Genomic DNA, 13,584 nt, shown 5'->3' with positions numbered 1-13,584 from the left:
TCCCACACCCACCAGCCCCGCCTACCCACCCACCCACCCACCCAGTCACCTATACGCCGAAAGAGCAAGCATGTCCCGTATACATTCCTTCCATGTCCTGTGAGATTGTTCCTTACTTTACTTCTCCCTTTCCTCGTTTCACTGTGTCTTTTCAATTGTTCTGTTTTTTTTTTTCTGTGATTTGTTCGATTTCCTCTTTGTGTTATGTTCTTGTACGTCGTCTTCAATGCTGTGCTGTGTATCTTCTTTGTTTTAAGCTATTGTAATGTTCGATGTTTTCTTCGTTTCACAATGTCTTTTCAATTGTTCTGTTGTTTTTCTGCGATTTGTTCGATTTCCTCTTTGTGTTATGTTCTTGTACTTCGTCTTCAATGCTGTGCTGTGTATCTTCTTTGTTTTAAGCTGTTCTAATGTTCGATGTTTTCTGTTTTTTTGTGCTGCCTTCTTTTGTCCCATCTCGCCTCTCGTATTTATTTTCTTATTCGGTGAAACGTGTTGCTCTTCTTGTTTTTGCCAGTCGGTATCTTCAATGATTTTCTTACTTCACTGTTTTAAACGACATTGAGGTTGGTATTATAAGACACTCTCGCTTCTCACATCAGCCATTTCTAAAGGTCAAAAAGGGGGTCAGTCGGGTTCTAATGTGTGTTTCTTCAGGTTCATGGTACAGAAGAAGATTCACACTACCACCAGGGTCATAAAACTGCTCCTGGAAATGCTCACAACTCCTTCGAAAGCCTTGTCAAATATGTGTACTTGGGCGGCGATATATCTTGTAATCCGACCCTTAGTGTTCCTCGTTACCATGTCTTCTGTGCCGTGTTCCGTGCTTCATCTCACTTCTGGTGCATCATCCCGCGTTCCATATGACGAGCTGCTGTTTGTGTCTGGCGGGAAGGCTGGCGGTGTCGGCGGTGGCGGTGCGGAGGATGTCGACCCAGTACACCCTCGTCCCTGAGCAGAAAAGGTGGGCTTATTCCAACGTTGTGAAAGTTAACGATTATTATTTATATTCATATGATGATGACGATGATTGCCTGCCGCTAAACGGTATCCTATTGTTTTCAGACATGCGATTGAACATTGTTGAAAAAAGTTAACCCCTTGACTGCCAATTTCCCACTAGCAGACCTCACCAAGCTACAGAAATGGAACAAAAAGTGGCTACTACAATTCAATGAAGAAAAATATAAAGTCATGCATCTTGGGAGCGGATATCCAGCACACCAATACCACATGGGAAACACTTCACTATCCACCACAGAGGAAGAGAAAGACCTGGGACTATATGTTACCAGGCTACCAGTGAAGGCCAAATCCGTGCCAATCGCAGCGGATGGGTTAAGTCTCGCTCCACATAAAAATACTGTGCGCTCGTTACTTACCTGATGTTACATGATCATTACTAGGTGACCACAGTTCCTCGCACTTCCCCGGACTGCATTTGCTGAAAGAAGGAGGAAACATTTAGACTATTTCCATTACTTGAGTGTCAGTGAAGCTAAAACACAGAGACATGAGAGCTTGTGCTTCTGGGTATACGGAGGGAAGGAGTGTGTATTGGGTTTGTATGCGACGGCGTATGCGCTGGAGAGGGTGTATTTAGGGGGGAAGATTTGGAAGGATGTTATGGGGAGTGGCTGTGGTTTGGAGGAAGCTGTGGGAGGGAAACGTGTTGGGGATGATGTGGGAGGATGTGTTTTGGAGACAATGGGAGTGTTTTATGTGAGGGAAGAAGCAGTACGAAGCTGTGTGTGTTGTTGGAAGCGGGGAGAGGGTGTGTGGGATAGGTGTGGGAAGGAGCGTTGCATATAGCGGGGATGTTGCTATAGCCAAGTGTGGGTGACAGTGTTGCATATACATAATAGTAGTGTTCTAACATTGGTTATTCCAGTATGGCATTATGGAAGGAATTCAGGGTCGTTACTACATACTGCATTACTACAGCATGTTATTAGGGGGGTTGAGGAGGGGGGGTTACCGCGTATGGCAAGTCGAGTCTAATGTTAGGAAGAGGGACGCGAAAATCAGCATGAGGAGGGTATAGTGGGCGTACGAGGGAGGAATCATTCTGCTATATTTTACGATGTGTGGGCGGGGGTGGGGGTAGGGGTGGGTCGGTGATGTGGTGTAGTAGTAATAGTAATAGTAGTAGTAGTAGTAGTAGTAGTAGTGAAAGTTGTTGTTATCCTTATGCGAGGATAGTTGCCGCCTTACCCACCTCCTGCAATTCCTTCTGTGTGTCGTCTTCCAGCTTGCGGATGTGGTCGAGGGAGAGGCCGTGCCATTGGTCCAGCCAGCACACCACCTGCCTGCACGGGGACACGGGGGAAGGTGAGCCACAGGTGAACAGATGGACGAAAAAATAATCACAGAAAAAGTCATCCCATAAAAGTCAGAAAATCACCGAGAAAAACGTAACAGGGAAAAAGTAAATTGCATTTCTTAACATCAGAAATAGCTGAATACATTAAGCTTTGAATATTGTAAGAGAAGAAGCAGCAGTAGTAATATAAGTAATAGTATACTTGTTTTGCTTTCATAGTAGTTGTAGTTAGAGAAGCAGTATAGTAATAGCAGTAGCGAGACAGTGGCAACGTTAATCGTCGTGGCAGCACCAGTAGTAGTAATAGCAGTAGTAGAATTGGCAGAAAAGGTGGTAGTAGCAGCAGTGGCCGTAGCAGTAGCGTCTCATCAGCTCTCCTCCTACTGATAGTCTTCTACCTCTTAAAAACCGTCGCGATGTTGCCTCTCTTTCTATCTTCTATCGATATTTTCACGCTCACTGCTCTTCTGAACTTGCTAATTGCATGCCTCCCCCCCCTTCCGCGGCCTCGCCACACACGACTTTCTACTCATGTTCATCCCTTTACTGTCCAAACCCCTTATGCAAGAGTTAACCAGCATTTTCACTCTTTCATCCCTCACGCTGGTAAACTCTGGAATAATCTTCCTTCATCTGTATTTCCTCCTGCCTACGACTTGAACTCTTTCAAGAGGAGGGTATCAGGACACCTCTCCTCCCAAAATTGACCTCTCTTTCAGCCACCTCTTTTGATTCTTTTTTTAGGAGCAGCGAGTAGCGGTTTGTTTGTTTGTTTGTTTGTTTGTTTACTATTGTTTCCTATTTTTGTGCCCTTGAGCTGTCTCCTTTGTTGTAAAAAAAAAAAAAAGTAGCAGCACCCGAATAACATTATTACCCGAATCCTTCTCACCTGTGGAAGTTGAGGAAGAGCCGCCTCTCGAAGTCGTGAATGTGACGCTCCATGCGTGTCTGGAGGCCGAGCCAGCGGAAGTCTGCGGTGACCAGCTTGTAGCAGGTCATCACGGGCTGGACCTGGGGGAGGGGAGAGGGGGCTTGTTAAGGACACATATCCTTATCTTATTTCCCTTTTACTGTATCATCTTATTAATTTAGCGTTCCTTTGTATCTTTCTTTCTATCTATCTTCCCTTTCTATTTCCCTTCCTTCTTTTCTTCCTCTTTATTCTCTTTATAGCTGGCAATTACTTCAGCATTATGAATCTCGTTCCATCTCGTTCGTTTTCTTGTCCTTTTTTTTTTTTTTTTTTTTTTTTTTTTTTTTTTTTTTGTATATGCCGCTGGGCGAAATAAAAATTATTATTATTATTATTATTATTATTATTATTATTATTATTATTATTATTATTATGTCCGTCCAGCAGTGAAATCAGTAGTAGTATCACCTAAGAGTTAGCCAAACTGCTGTGAGAGAGAGAGAGAGAGAGAGAGAGAGAGAGAGAGAGAGAGAGAGAGAGAGAGAGAGAGAGAGAGAGAGAGAGAACACACACACACACACACACACACACACACACACACACACACATCCGCGGTCTCATGGATAAGCGCGCTCAACCGCCTTTCGACAGGTTGAGGTTTGTGTCTTGCTCAGGACGCAGAGGATTTTCTTTCCGCCAACATAAGAATAATAAGAGGTCGGGGTCGTGACGCGAGCCTCGACCCCAATCTGGTCTTGCTGGGAGGCCCGTCCGCGCGGCAGGCTTATATTATATTAGTCAGCCCATGCCTACAGCCGTCCGCCATTTTTTTATTGGGGTCCATAAATTAAGGGGAGGCGGTGGCTGAGTGGTAGAGTGCCGGCGTTGCGTTCGGGAGATCCAGGAGGGACGTTGGTTCGAATCCTGGCCGGTACACAGCTGGGATTTTTCAGTCACCGCCGAGTGGCCAAGACTACCCACATGCTGGCCTGAAGACCACCTATCAACCCGGACTCTAGATAACCTCTCCAAGGTGAGGCTCAATGATGAGTTCCGGAAGGGCAGTATGAGCCAATGCAAGATGGCGCCACTATAAACACTCGCCTGCGCCACAACGGGCTGGGCCGACCATCAGGACCCACCAGTGAGGAAGCCTAACAACGCAATAGGCTGCGATGTAAAAAAAAAAAAAAAAAAATACTGAATCAGCCGACACAGACCGCTCACCTTCTCCCACCAGCGCGCGCCTTTGAAGGGTCCGCGGCCAGTCTTCTTAGAGGCCACCTTGGAGGGGTCCTCGTCGGCCTTGTAGTCCGCGGAGTTGACCTCGTCGTTCACGATGTCAATCCGAACCACCCCTGTCGACCGCCACAGCTCCGCGGACAGCCGGTGGACCTGCCAGGGATACCAACATTACCAAATTGTGTGTGTGTGTGTGTGTGTGTGTGTGTGTGTGTGTGTGTGTTTGCAGCAGAGGAGACAATGCAAGGGCTTAAAAAAAAATAATAATAATGAAAAAAAAAAAGCCCGCTACTTACTGCTACTTACTGTGTGTGTGTGTGTGTGTGAGTGTGTGTGTGTGTGTGTGTGTGTTGAGCGGAATAGTGCATGTGGTCTCATCTCATCACTCTACTCAGACTAATGAACTACCTAGCGGGCTTTTTGTTGTTGTTGTTTTCGCCCTTTAGCTGCCCCCTTTCCTGTAAAATATGAATAAATAAATTAATAAATCCCTTGTACCAGTCTTACAAACAAACAAAAATAACCAGGTGACGAGGACAATTTTCAGCACACTTCTACAATCATCCGCAAACACACCACGAAAACTGAACCCAAACAAAGGGGAACCACCAGACGTAAGATGAGCCCCTTAATTACTCTGCATCTGACTCACGTTGTCTGTGTCTCCCGTGTCGGCGACGTGGAGACTCTCGATGGACAGGTGGAAGTTGGCTTTCAAGTAGGGGTTCTGGGGGAGGGGAGGCGGGTGTTAACTATGGAGGAGGAACAACAACAACAACACAACGACAACAACAACAACAACAACAACAACAACAACAACACAACGACAAAAGTTGAAATTAAAATCGATAAACGGAGGATCATAAATTCTGACTGCAAAAACGAGAGGAGAGGAGGTGTAGGAGGGAGATAGAGAGGGGGCATGATAAAAAAGAATGAACAAGAACAGAAAAAACACAGGATGATCATGTAGTTCTGGTTGTAGGAATGGAGTTGTTGTTTTTTTTTTTTTTTTTTTTTTTACGCCTATAGCGCCGGTAGGCATGCTTGAGGGGCCTGGATGGTGTTCGGCCCCAGCCCGTCATGGCGCAGGCAAGTGTTTATAGTGGCGCCATCTTCTCTTGGCTCATGCTGCCCCCCGGAACTTCTTGATTCACTTGGACGGTTTCCTCTAGAGTCCGAGTTGATGGGTGGTCTTCAGGACAACATTTGGGTAGTTTTAAGCCACTCGGCGGTGACTGAAAAATCCGAGGTGGTAGCGTGGGGATTCGAACTCGCGTCGTCCATCACGTGGTGAATGTGGGCCCAGCACGCTACCACTCAGCTACCGCCTACCCCATAGGGCGTTTATTACAGAGTATCAGTAGGTAATGAGCAGTGTTAAGGCTGACTTGTTCAAAATCCATTGCAATGACTTCTCTTGACACTTCTCTGGGTGGCCGAGGGTGGCGCTGCCTGCGTATGCCAGCACGCCTATTGAGTAAAAGGTTTTATCCAGTTCTGTTAATTGAGAGAATTATTAGGACTGCATGAGCTCTATCCCAGTTAGGCTAATGATTTAAATTAATATTACTTTTTAACAGTATGGGAGAGAATAGGGTACAATTATCACCGTACATAAGTAATATAGTAAGCAGTGTGGTGACGTGGCGGCGGTGGTGATGATGGTGGTACCTAAGTCTATATACACCAAGTCAAGTCATACGCAGCTTTGTGGGAGGCGACACTGCAGAGGCGTGGCTTATGCTTGACACTGCTTGGAGCCAAACTAGAGAATGTAGAAACAGGGATTTAGAGAAAACGAAGAAAGGTGGACTAATTTAAATCAATCACTTCATCATGCCCTTCCTCACACCCCACACCGCCGTTTGTAGGCAATGGAATTACAGTCACGCAATAGCACAACAAAAAGGCATATTTTTTTCATCAGTGGCTTGCCTGAACGCACTGTGAAAGAAGGCAAGCATGCACATCCGAAGTGCACACACGGCCGCAACTTTAGTCACCCCTGAACTGGCGGGTATTTTTTTTTTACCTTCAAGTGACGTCATCCCGCTGCTCCGCCCCAAACCGCCCCCTGCGCGTACCGGTCTCAGTTTTGAAGCAGAGTAACTTGACTTGGTATATATAGACATAGGGTGGTACTGGCGGTGGCGGGACAAGCCGGACAAGCAGGGAGTAGTGTTAGCCAGCAGAAGTGAAGGCAGTTGTGGCTGTAATTGTGGTTGTGTGAGAGTTCGTGATATAGTGGTGGCAAGTAACTTCATTCACGTTAAATTTGATAATAAACTTCGCCCTCGCCAGCCCAGCGTCCACTAATAAGATTCAACCTTTTTCAGCATCCGCCACTCACACGCAGCCCGAAATGGAGAGGGGGCAGGGTAGACTTGTCACCTGGCCAATGATATGTAGTCAGTGGGGAAGGGGGAGTGGCTTATTTTCGAAGTCAGCATGAACGGAGAGTTATGAGGGTGTTCGTGGTGGTAATTGCGGATATCCTATAAGCCATCAAGACTCACGGAATAGACGGTTCTGCTGTAGGGGTAAGCGTTCCAGGACTTCTCGTGCACCTCCAGTGCTCCCTCCGGCGCCAGCATCCTAATGAACATGGGCACCTTCCTGTGAGGGAGGGGTGTGATGTGATATATTGTGTATTGAAGCATATTCTAGTAATCTAGTTCATCACACTACACCACCACTCCCACCACCACCAGTACGATAATGGCAGTGATGGTGGTGACAGTGGTGATGGAATTGGGGAAACTATAATCTTCACTATACATTATATCAGTCTCGAAACTCATGAGAAATTTGTCAATACCGGAAAGGTGAGCTAATCCGCGACCAGTTAGATAGGAAGCCAACTGTGCCCAATCGGTGCGCGCGCGTGTGTGTGTGTGTGTGTGTGTGTATGTGTTATGGGGGAAGCTCTCTGCCTCGGGTGGGTCATTAATGTTGTAAAAGTAGTTCTTATTGTTATTGTTGATGTTTATGTTGTTACCACTCCTAATGTTTCATCCTACTCATCCCTCATCCTTGCTGTGATATACAGTATCTTGTGGGTCAAGGGTTCTTAAACTGAGGTACCCCAACCCCTATGGGCACGCGATGTGCATCTCGGAACACCTGTCTGACGGAGCAGGGTAATAAGGGTGCGAGAGGAGTTATCAAATTGACTCAGTGAGCTTGTCCTGGTCTCTCATCAGTCTAAACTAAGTTATGTATCACTTGTTTCTATTTTACCTTTCCTGACTTTTTTCTATGTACGTGACCAGCACCAAAAAAAATATCCAAATGCTACATCGGATAGGATGGCTTGAGAACCTCTGTAATGTATATACGTAAGTGTTGTAGTCAGTGCTCCCGTTATTACATTTTTTGAGGAGCTATACCTTGTAAGTCGGTACTGTAAATATGTGCCTGATTACCCTCCCGCCATTCCCTCGTCCCACTAAACTCTTTTGTTGAGCTTATATATCCCCCGTCTCCCCCCATACACACTTTTTGGGATATATATCTTGTACGCCGGTGTTGTATATGTGTGATTAGTAGACTGTTCACCCTCCCGCCATCCCCCTCGTCCCCCCACACACACTTTTTGAGGTGGTATATCTTGTAGGTGTACTGGCCGGTGCTGTGCTCGCCGTGGAAGAGCGGCTGGTCGGTGAAGGGCTCGTTGGTCACCACCTCCACGCCCTCGCCGCCGCCCGTTTCCCGCTTGCTCATTTCCGACACGCCGTACAGCTGCCCCAGGTGGTACTACGGGGAAGGGACAGACATGACGGGGAGAAGGACTACTACTACTACTACTACTACTACTACTACTACTACTACTACTACTACTACTACTACTACTACTACTGCTGCTGCTGCTGCTGCTACTATTTCTACTACGTCTACGACTACTACTACTACTACTACTACTACTATATAATAATAATAATAATGATAATAATAATAATAATAATAATAATAATAATAATAATAATAATAATAATAATAATAATAATGCACAAATAAGCCAGCAACAAAGGCTAGCAGGCAGTGAAAAATTTGGTGCTTGCTGGTATCAGATAACAGGGGTGATTAACATACGTGAAGAGAGAGAGAGAGAGAGAGAGAGAGAGAGAGAGAGAGAGAGAGAGAGAACTGAGGAGGCTCCATTGATAACGACCCCTGCTGCTTAGCTGTCGCGTCTGAATTGCCGAGACAGCCAATATTGACACAACAAGCATCTGCCGAGCTGGTCTACGATCCATTTGTGTGCTTGCCGGAGTTTACCTTCAAGACGAGGTGTTTAATCTGGTAAAATATTTTGTGGTGTGTAACTTTATCAAACTTTTTGAATTTACAGATAAACAATGTCCAGTACTTGGGTTACATCATAAACTGAAAAGAAAGTAACTATAAATGGTCAGTATGTTTGACAAGCAGAATCTCGTCTCGGAATCAGTGTTGTGAATCCCTAATTAGTGAATGACTAGGGCGATTTCACGGTCACTTTGTTTGTTTTTATCATTACCAATGGCGGCAATCGTCGCTATAGTATTTCCACGTAAAACTGGCCGATGGGGTAGTGGCGGCTGCGGGGTTAGCCTGGCCCCGCACCTTGGCACACACCCTCAACACTTCTCGCCTCCTCAGCAGCCACCATTACCCCATAGGCCAGTTTCACGTGGAAAACTATAGTATCGATCGCCGCCATTGGTAACGATCAAAACAAAATGACTGAAAGCGGCCCCTAGTAGGTAACTTACAATTTTGTCTTTAATTATTCTCTCGAAGAGTTTACTTACTAACGTTAGACTATATATTGGGCCTATAATTAAGTGGTATATTTTTGACAGCTTTCTTAAAAATCGGTGTAACATCAGTCACATTCCAGTCAACAGGGACTGTCCCACTCCCCCAAGACGTTAAGGAAGCAAATGATGAAACCGAATAACTTTTTTTTCTTCTTCATCTTTAAGTAGCTTGGGATTATGTTATCTGATCCTGGACTTTTACTTTTTTTTTTAAATAATCTGATCTGATTAAAAAATATCGGTAGTTATTTTAAAGCTTGGCAAGATATGAACTGGATTCTCATGAATACTTTTGTCCTCGCTGCTGGTGGTGGTGGTGGTGGTGGTGGTGGACTCAATCAAGAAAATAGTATTCTAACTCGTTCATTTTGGTTGTAAAAGAGCCAGGCAGGACACGTAGTAACGGTTTTAAGCTAGATAAATTCAAATTCAACAGACATGCAAGAATAGGTATACCAATAGCGTGGTGGATGAGTGGAACAGGCTTGGCAGTCATGTCGTGGGTGCCACTACCATAGATACATTCAAGAAGAGGTTGGATAAATTCATGGATAGTGGATTAGGTGGGGTTAGGCTTACAAGAGCTGCCTTGTATAGACCAACCGGCTTCTTGCAGGCTCCTTACGTTCTTATGTTCTTATGTTCAATACGTTAGTTTTCATTTCAGTAAAAGGTCTAATGCCACTTCTGATATTTTTTGTTGTTGTTTTTTATGTATTTGAAGAATGAGTAGCCTGCGTAGTTTTACAGTTGGCGGCAATATTTTCTTCATACCTTCACTCTGCTCGACTCTCTGATTTATTTTACTCATCGCATGACTGCATGATCAATTCTGCTAGTATGGGGGAAATAGGCTCCCGTGTATCTAACCCCACCTAATATCGCTGTCCATGAATTTATCTAATCTATTTTTGAATGTGACAATTGTATTGGCACTCACCACGTGACAGCTAAGCCTATTCCACTCATCCACCACCCTGTTAGTAAACTAATTTTTGCCTATGTCCCTGTTGAATCTGAATTTATCCAGTTTAAACCCATTACTTCGTGTCCTACCCGGTTCTCTTACCAACAAAACCTTATGAATATCCCCCTTATTAAAGCCCTTCATCCATTTATAAACTTCGATCATGTCTCCACGCACCCTTCGCCTTTCTAGAGAATGCAAGTTTAACTGTTTGAGTCTTTCCTCGTATGGCAAGTTTCTCAACCCCTGAATAATCTTTGTCATCCTCCTCTGCACCGATTCTATAGATATAGTCTATAGATAGATAGACAGATAGATAGAGAGATAGATAGATAGGTAGATGGACAGATAGATAGATGTGTGTGTGGAGGGTTAGACCACTGACATATGTGTATACGCTTTTACGACTCGGTTTGCAATATGTCGACTTAATTCTGTGAAAATAAAATACTTCTGGCAAACTCCGTCCCAAAAATGGAATTACAAAATCAAACCAGCAACATAACTGATAATAAATACTAATACGACGGTTAAAAAATAATAAAGGGCGTTACAGCAAATGAAAAAGCAGAAAAAAATACTACGAGGCGACACTCAGGTATGAAGTGTCCTACCTACCTGACTTCCTAGCGTAAACACACCTTCCAGCCGCATACTTACCTGCACGCCTGTCTACCTATCTCCCCCCCCCCTCCCCCCCGAGGAAGCACAGGTCATGCGAAGGTCACGTGACTCACCTCCTCCACGCTGAGCGGCAGTGTGATGCGGCTGTAAGGAGGGAGAGCTGTGTTAGTGCCCTGCGGAGGATGCCGAGGATGAGGGGAACGAAGAGAGAGAGAGAGAGAGAGAGTATTTAATTGCAATATGTAAGATGTAAAAATAAAGAAAGAAAGAAGAAGAGAGAGAGAGAGAGAGAGAGAGAGAGAGAGAGAGAGAGAGAGAGAGAGAGAGAGAGAGAGAGAGAGAGAGAGAGAGAGAGAGAGAGAGAGAGAGAGAGAGAGAGAGAGAGAGAGAGAGAGAGAGAGAGAGAGAGACAGACAAAGAAAAGAAAAAATATAATACATAAACTGATATAGACAGAAGGAATGAAAGGTAGAGATATTGACAGAGATAGATTGACAGATGGGTAGATACACACACACACACACACACACACACACACACACACACACACTCTCATCGCCTCCACCTTGTTATGGCTCGTCACTGGTACGGGCGTGAGCAGGCAATAGAGAGAGAGAGAGAGAGAGAGAGAGAGAGAGAGAGAGAGAGAGAGAGAGAGAGAGAGAGAGAGAGAGAGAGTATATATGTGTGTGTGTGTGTGCGTGTGTGTGTTGTTTAATCATGGCCACAGCGAGAAGGAAGAGTTATATAACGTGACACTCAGGGTGGAGAGAACAATGGTACAGTGTTACCTTGTCATCGCCGCACACACACACACACACACACACACACACACCTCGAGGCTGCGTGTGTCACCGTGTAACTGCCCACGTGTACACACATACATACACACACACACTTTCTAATATATCTTGTGTTAGCTGGGGCGCGTGTTACATTAATAAATTCGCGAGAATCCTAATTAATAGTATTGATAATAGTTATAGCAATACTTTTATTTTTACGATTATATTATTATTATTATTATTATTATTATTATTATTATTATTATTATTATTATTATTATTATTATTATTATTATTGAACGACGAAATTAGGGAGTAGCTAAGTTCTAGGAGAGTAAATGGGTGTATCGGGATGCTGAATGCTGAGTGGTGAGTGCTGGCTTACTATTCTTTAGTGAGCATGTTGACAGCGGGGACGGCAGCAGCAGCAGCGGCTCAGGCGGCGGTGGTGGTCACAAGATCAACACAAACGGTAGTTATTTCAGTGTTGTTGTCGCAAGGAGAACGTGGCGGCGACAGCGGTGACTGCCGAGGCTGCAAGGTGTGCTCTCAAGACTGTCATCCCCCTGGCCCCGGGAGCCTCAGCCTCTATATCTTATCTTATCGACGTCACAACACCTCGAGGTGGGCGGCGGGCGGCAGGCTGGCGGGCGTGGCGGGAGGGTTGCGTCACCGCCACACTGAGAGATTGCATGCATTCCAATCCCACGCACTGTGTCCACCTCTGTGTGTGTGTGTGTGTGTGTGTGTGTGTTTCAACTGTCACTTGAAGATTTTGATCAAGTCACCGCACTCCCTTGGTTATTAAAGCTAATCAAGATGTTTAGCTTATCGTCGTAAAATACATTTCTTAGCAAGAATAACAAAATCAGAATCATGTTTGGCGTTCCTCTCTCAGATGACTCTGTTGTGTTGTTATAGTATGATGATGTGAACAAAACTGCGCGAGATAATCAAAATGCGAACCTATTGGTGCTATGAGCCTGACCACTGCTTTGCTTGGGGCGCATTAAGACGAAACACGGACACGGGGAGCGCGACGAGAGACAAGGAAAGCATACATAGATGGCACAGGAGACAAGGACAAGGGGAGATGAAAACATTGCACAGAAATACACTTAATGAGTCTGTGCTGCAGCGCCACATTTTTAAGGACGCCGCGCCCACAGAGCTACGCGGCCCCTCGAGGCTCGACAACTTGGTGCTTAATTAATAAATCTCTTTTAAAGGTTTTTGTCTTGGGGAATATGGTGTTGCACAGGAAGCGGTTTGGGGGCGGAGCAGCGGGATGACGTCACTTGGAGCCAACCAAACAGGTGGAGGAATGAAATGGAGCGAAAGAAGACTTTGACATTGTATATAGATAAAAAAAAAAAAAAATGCATGACAGTTTGTATGATTGAACACTGGGTGCTTTCTCCTCCGAGCTAGGATGCAGCGTATGGAAGTACTGTAAATGCAAGAAACTATGTAGGCTATAGATGGTCCGTGTCCCTCAGCAAGGTGTGCGATGTGTGATATGGGAGAGGACGAAACCTAAGTCTATAAAACCGGTCGCAGTTTTGAAGCATAGTGACTTGACTTGGTATATATAGACTTAGAACAGCACAGCAGGGAGGATGTCCACCGCTAAGCCACCACTTTCATGGGATGGGGTGCCACTTCTCGAGAAAAAAAAATTGTCTCCTCGTTTTCTGTCTTTGTTTTTTTTTTTTTTTTTTTTTTTTTGTTTTTTTTTTCAACCCGACCGGCATTCGAACCTGGGCCCCGGAGACGCGAGGTATACTAGCCCTATCTAGCAGCACGCTGAAAGATACCCTGCGGGTCAAGTGTTTTTGGAGCCCTTATCCGCTTATCGGGCATTACATACAAGATTGAGGCAGACATCATAGAGCTAAAGTCGCGGGGTATCGCCTCCAGGT

General features: G+C 45.1%; 1 protein-coding gene across 1 annotated transcript; it reads right to left on the bottom strand.

The window, feature by feature from the left end:
• Positions 1-350: 350 nt before the first annotated feature.
• Positions 351-12,239, bottom strand: LOC126982507 (phosphatidylinositol transfer protein alpha isoform-like). Its single transcript, XM_050834612.1, has 10 exons — positions 12,048-12,239; positions 10,991-11,021; positions 8,077-8,240; positions 7,001-7,100; positions 5,134-5,208; positions 4,467-4,634; positions 3,216-3,337; positions 2,222-2,312; positions 1,386-1,447; positions 351-954 (listed from the first exon to the last, which is right to left on the bottom strand). The coding sequence occupies exons 1-9, from the start codon at positions 12,062-12,064 to the stop codon at positions 1,406-1,408; spliced, it is 810 nt and encodes a 269-aa protein (XP_050690569.1). The 5' UTR covers positions 12,065-12,239; the 3' UTR covers positions 351-954; positions 1,386-1,405.
• Between the last annotated feature and the right edge of the window lie 1,345 nt (positions 12,240-13,584).

Source organism: Eriocheir sinensis, chromosome 51 (genome assembly GCF_024679095.1).
Source record: "Eriocheir sinensis breed Jianghai 21 chromosome 51, ASM2467909v1, whole genome shotgun sequence".
Taxonomy (NCBI): Eukaryota; Metazoa; Arthropoda; class Malacostraca; order Decapoda; family Varunidae; genus Eriocheir; species Eriocheir sinensis.
Note: the sequence above shows the minus strand (reverse complement) of the source record. Positions and strands in the feature narration are given on the sequence as shown.

What these genes read in the sequence shown, in the direction of transcription:
- LOC126982507 (XM_050834612.1), bottom strand. An exon ending in ACAGCAGAACCGTCTATTCC is followed by an intron (nt 5,209 to 7,000) that starts GTGAGTCTTGAT and finishes CCCCTCCCCCAG; the next exon opens with AACCCCTACTTGAAAGCCAA. An exon ending in GCGCGCGCTGGTGGGAGAAG is followed by an intron (nt 3,338 to 4,466) that starts GTGAGCGGTCTG and finishes CCCCTCCCCCAG; the next exon opens with GTCCAGCCCGTGATGACCTG.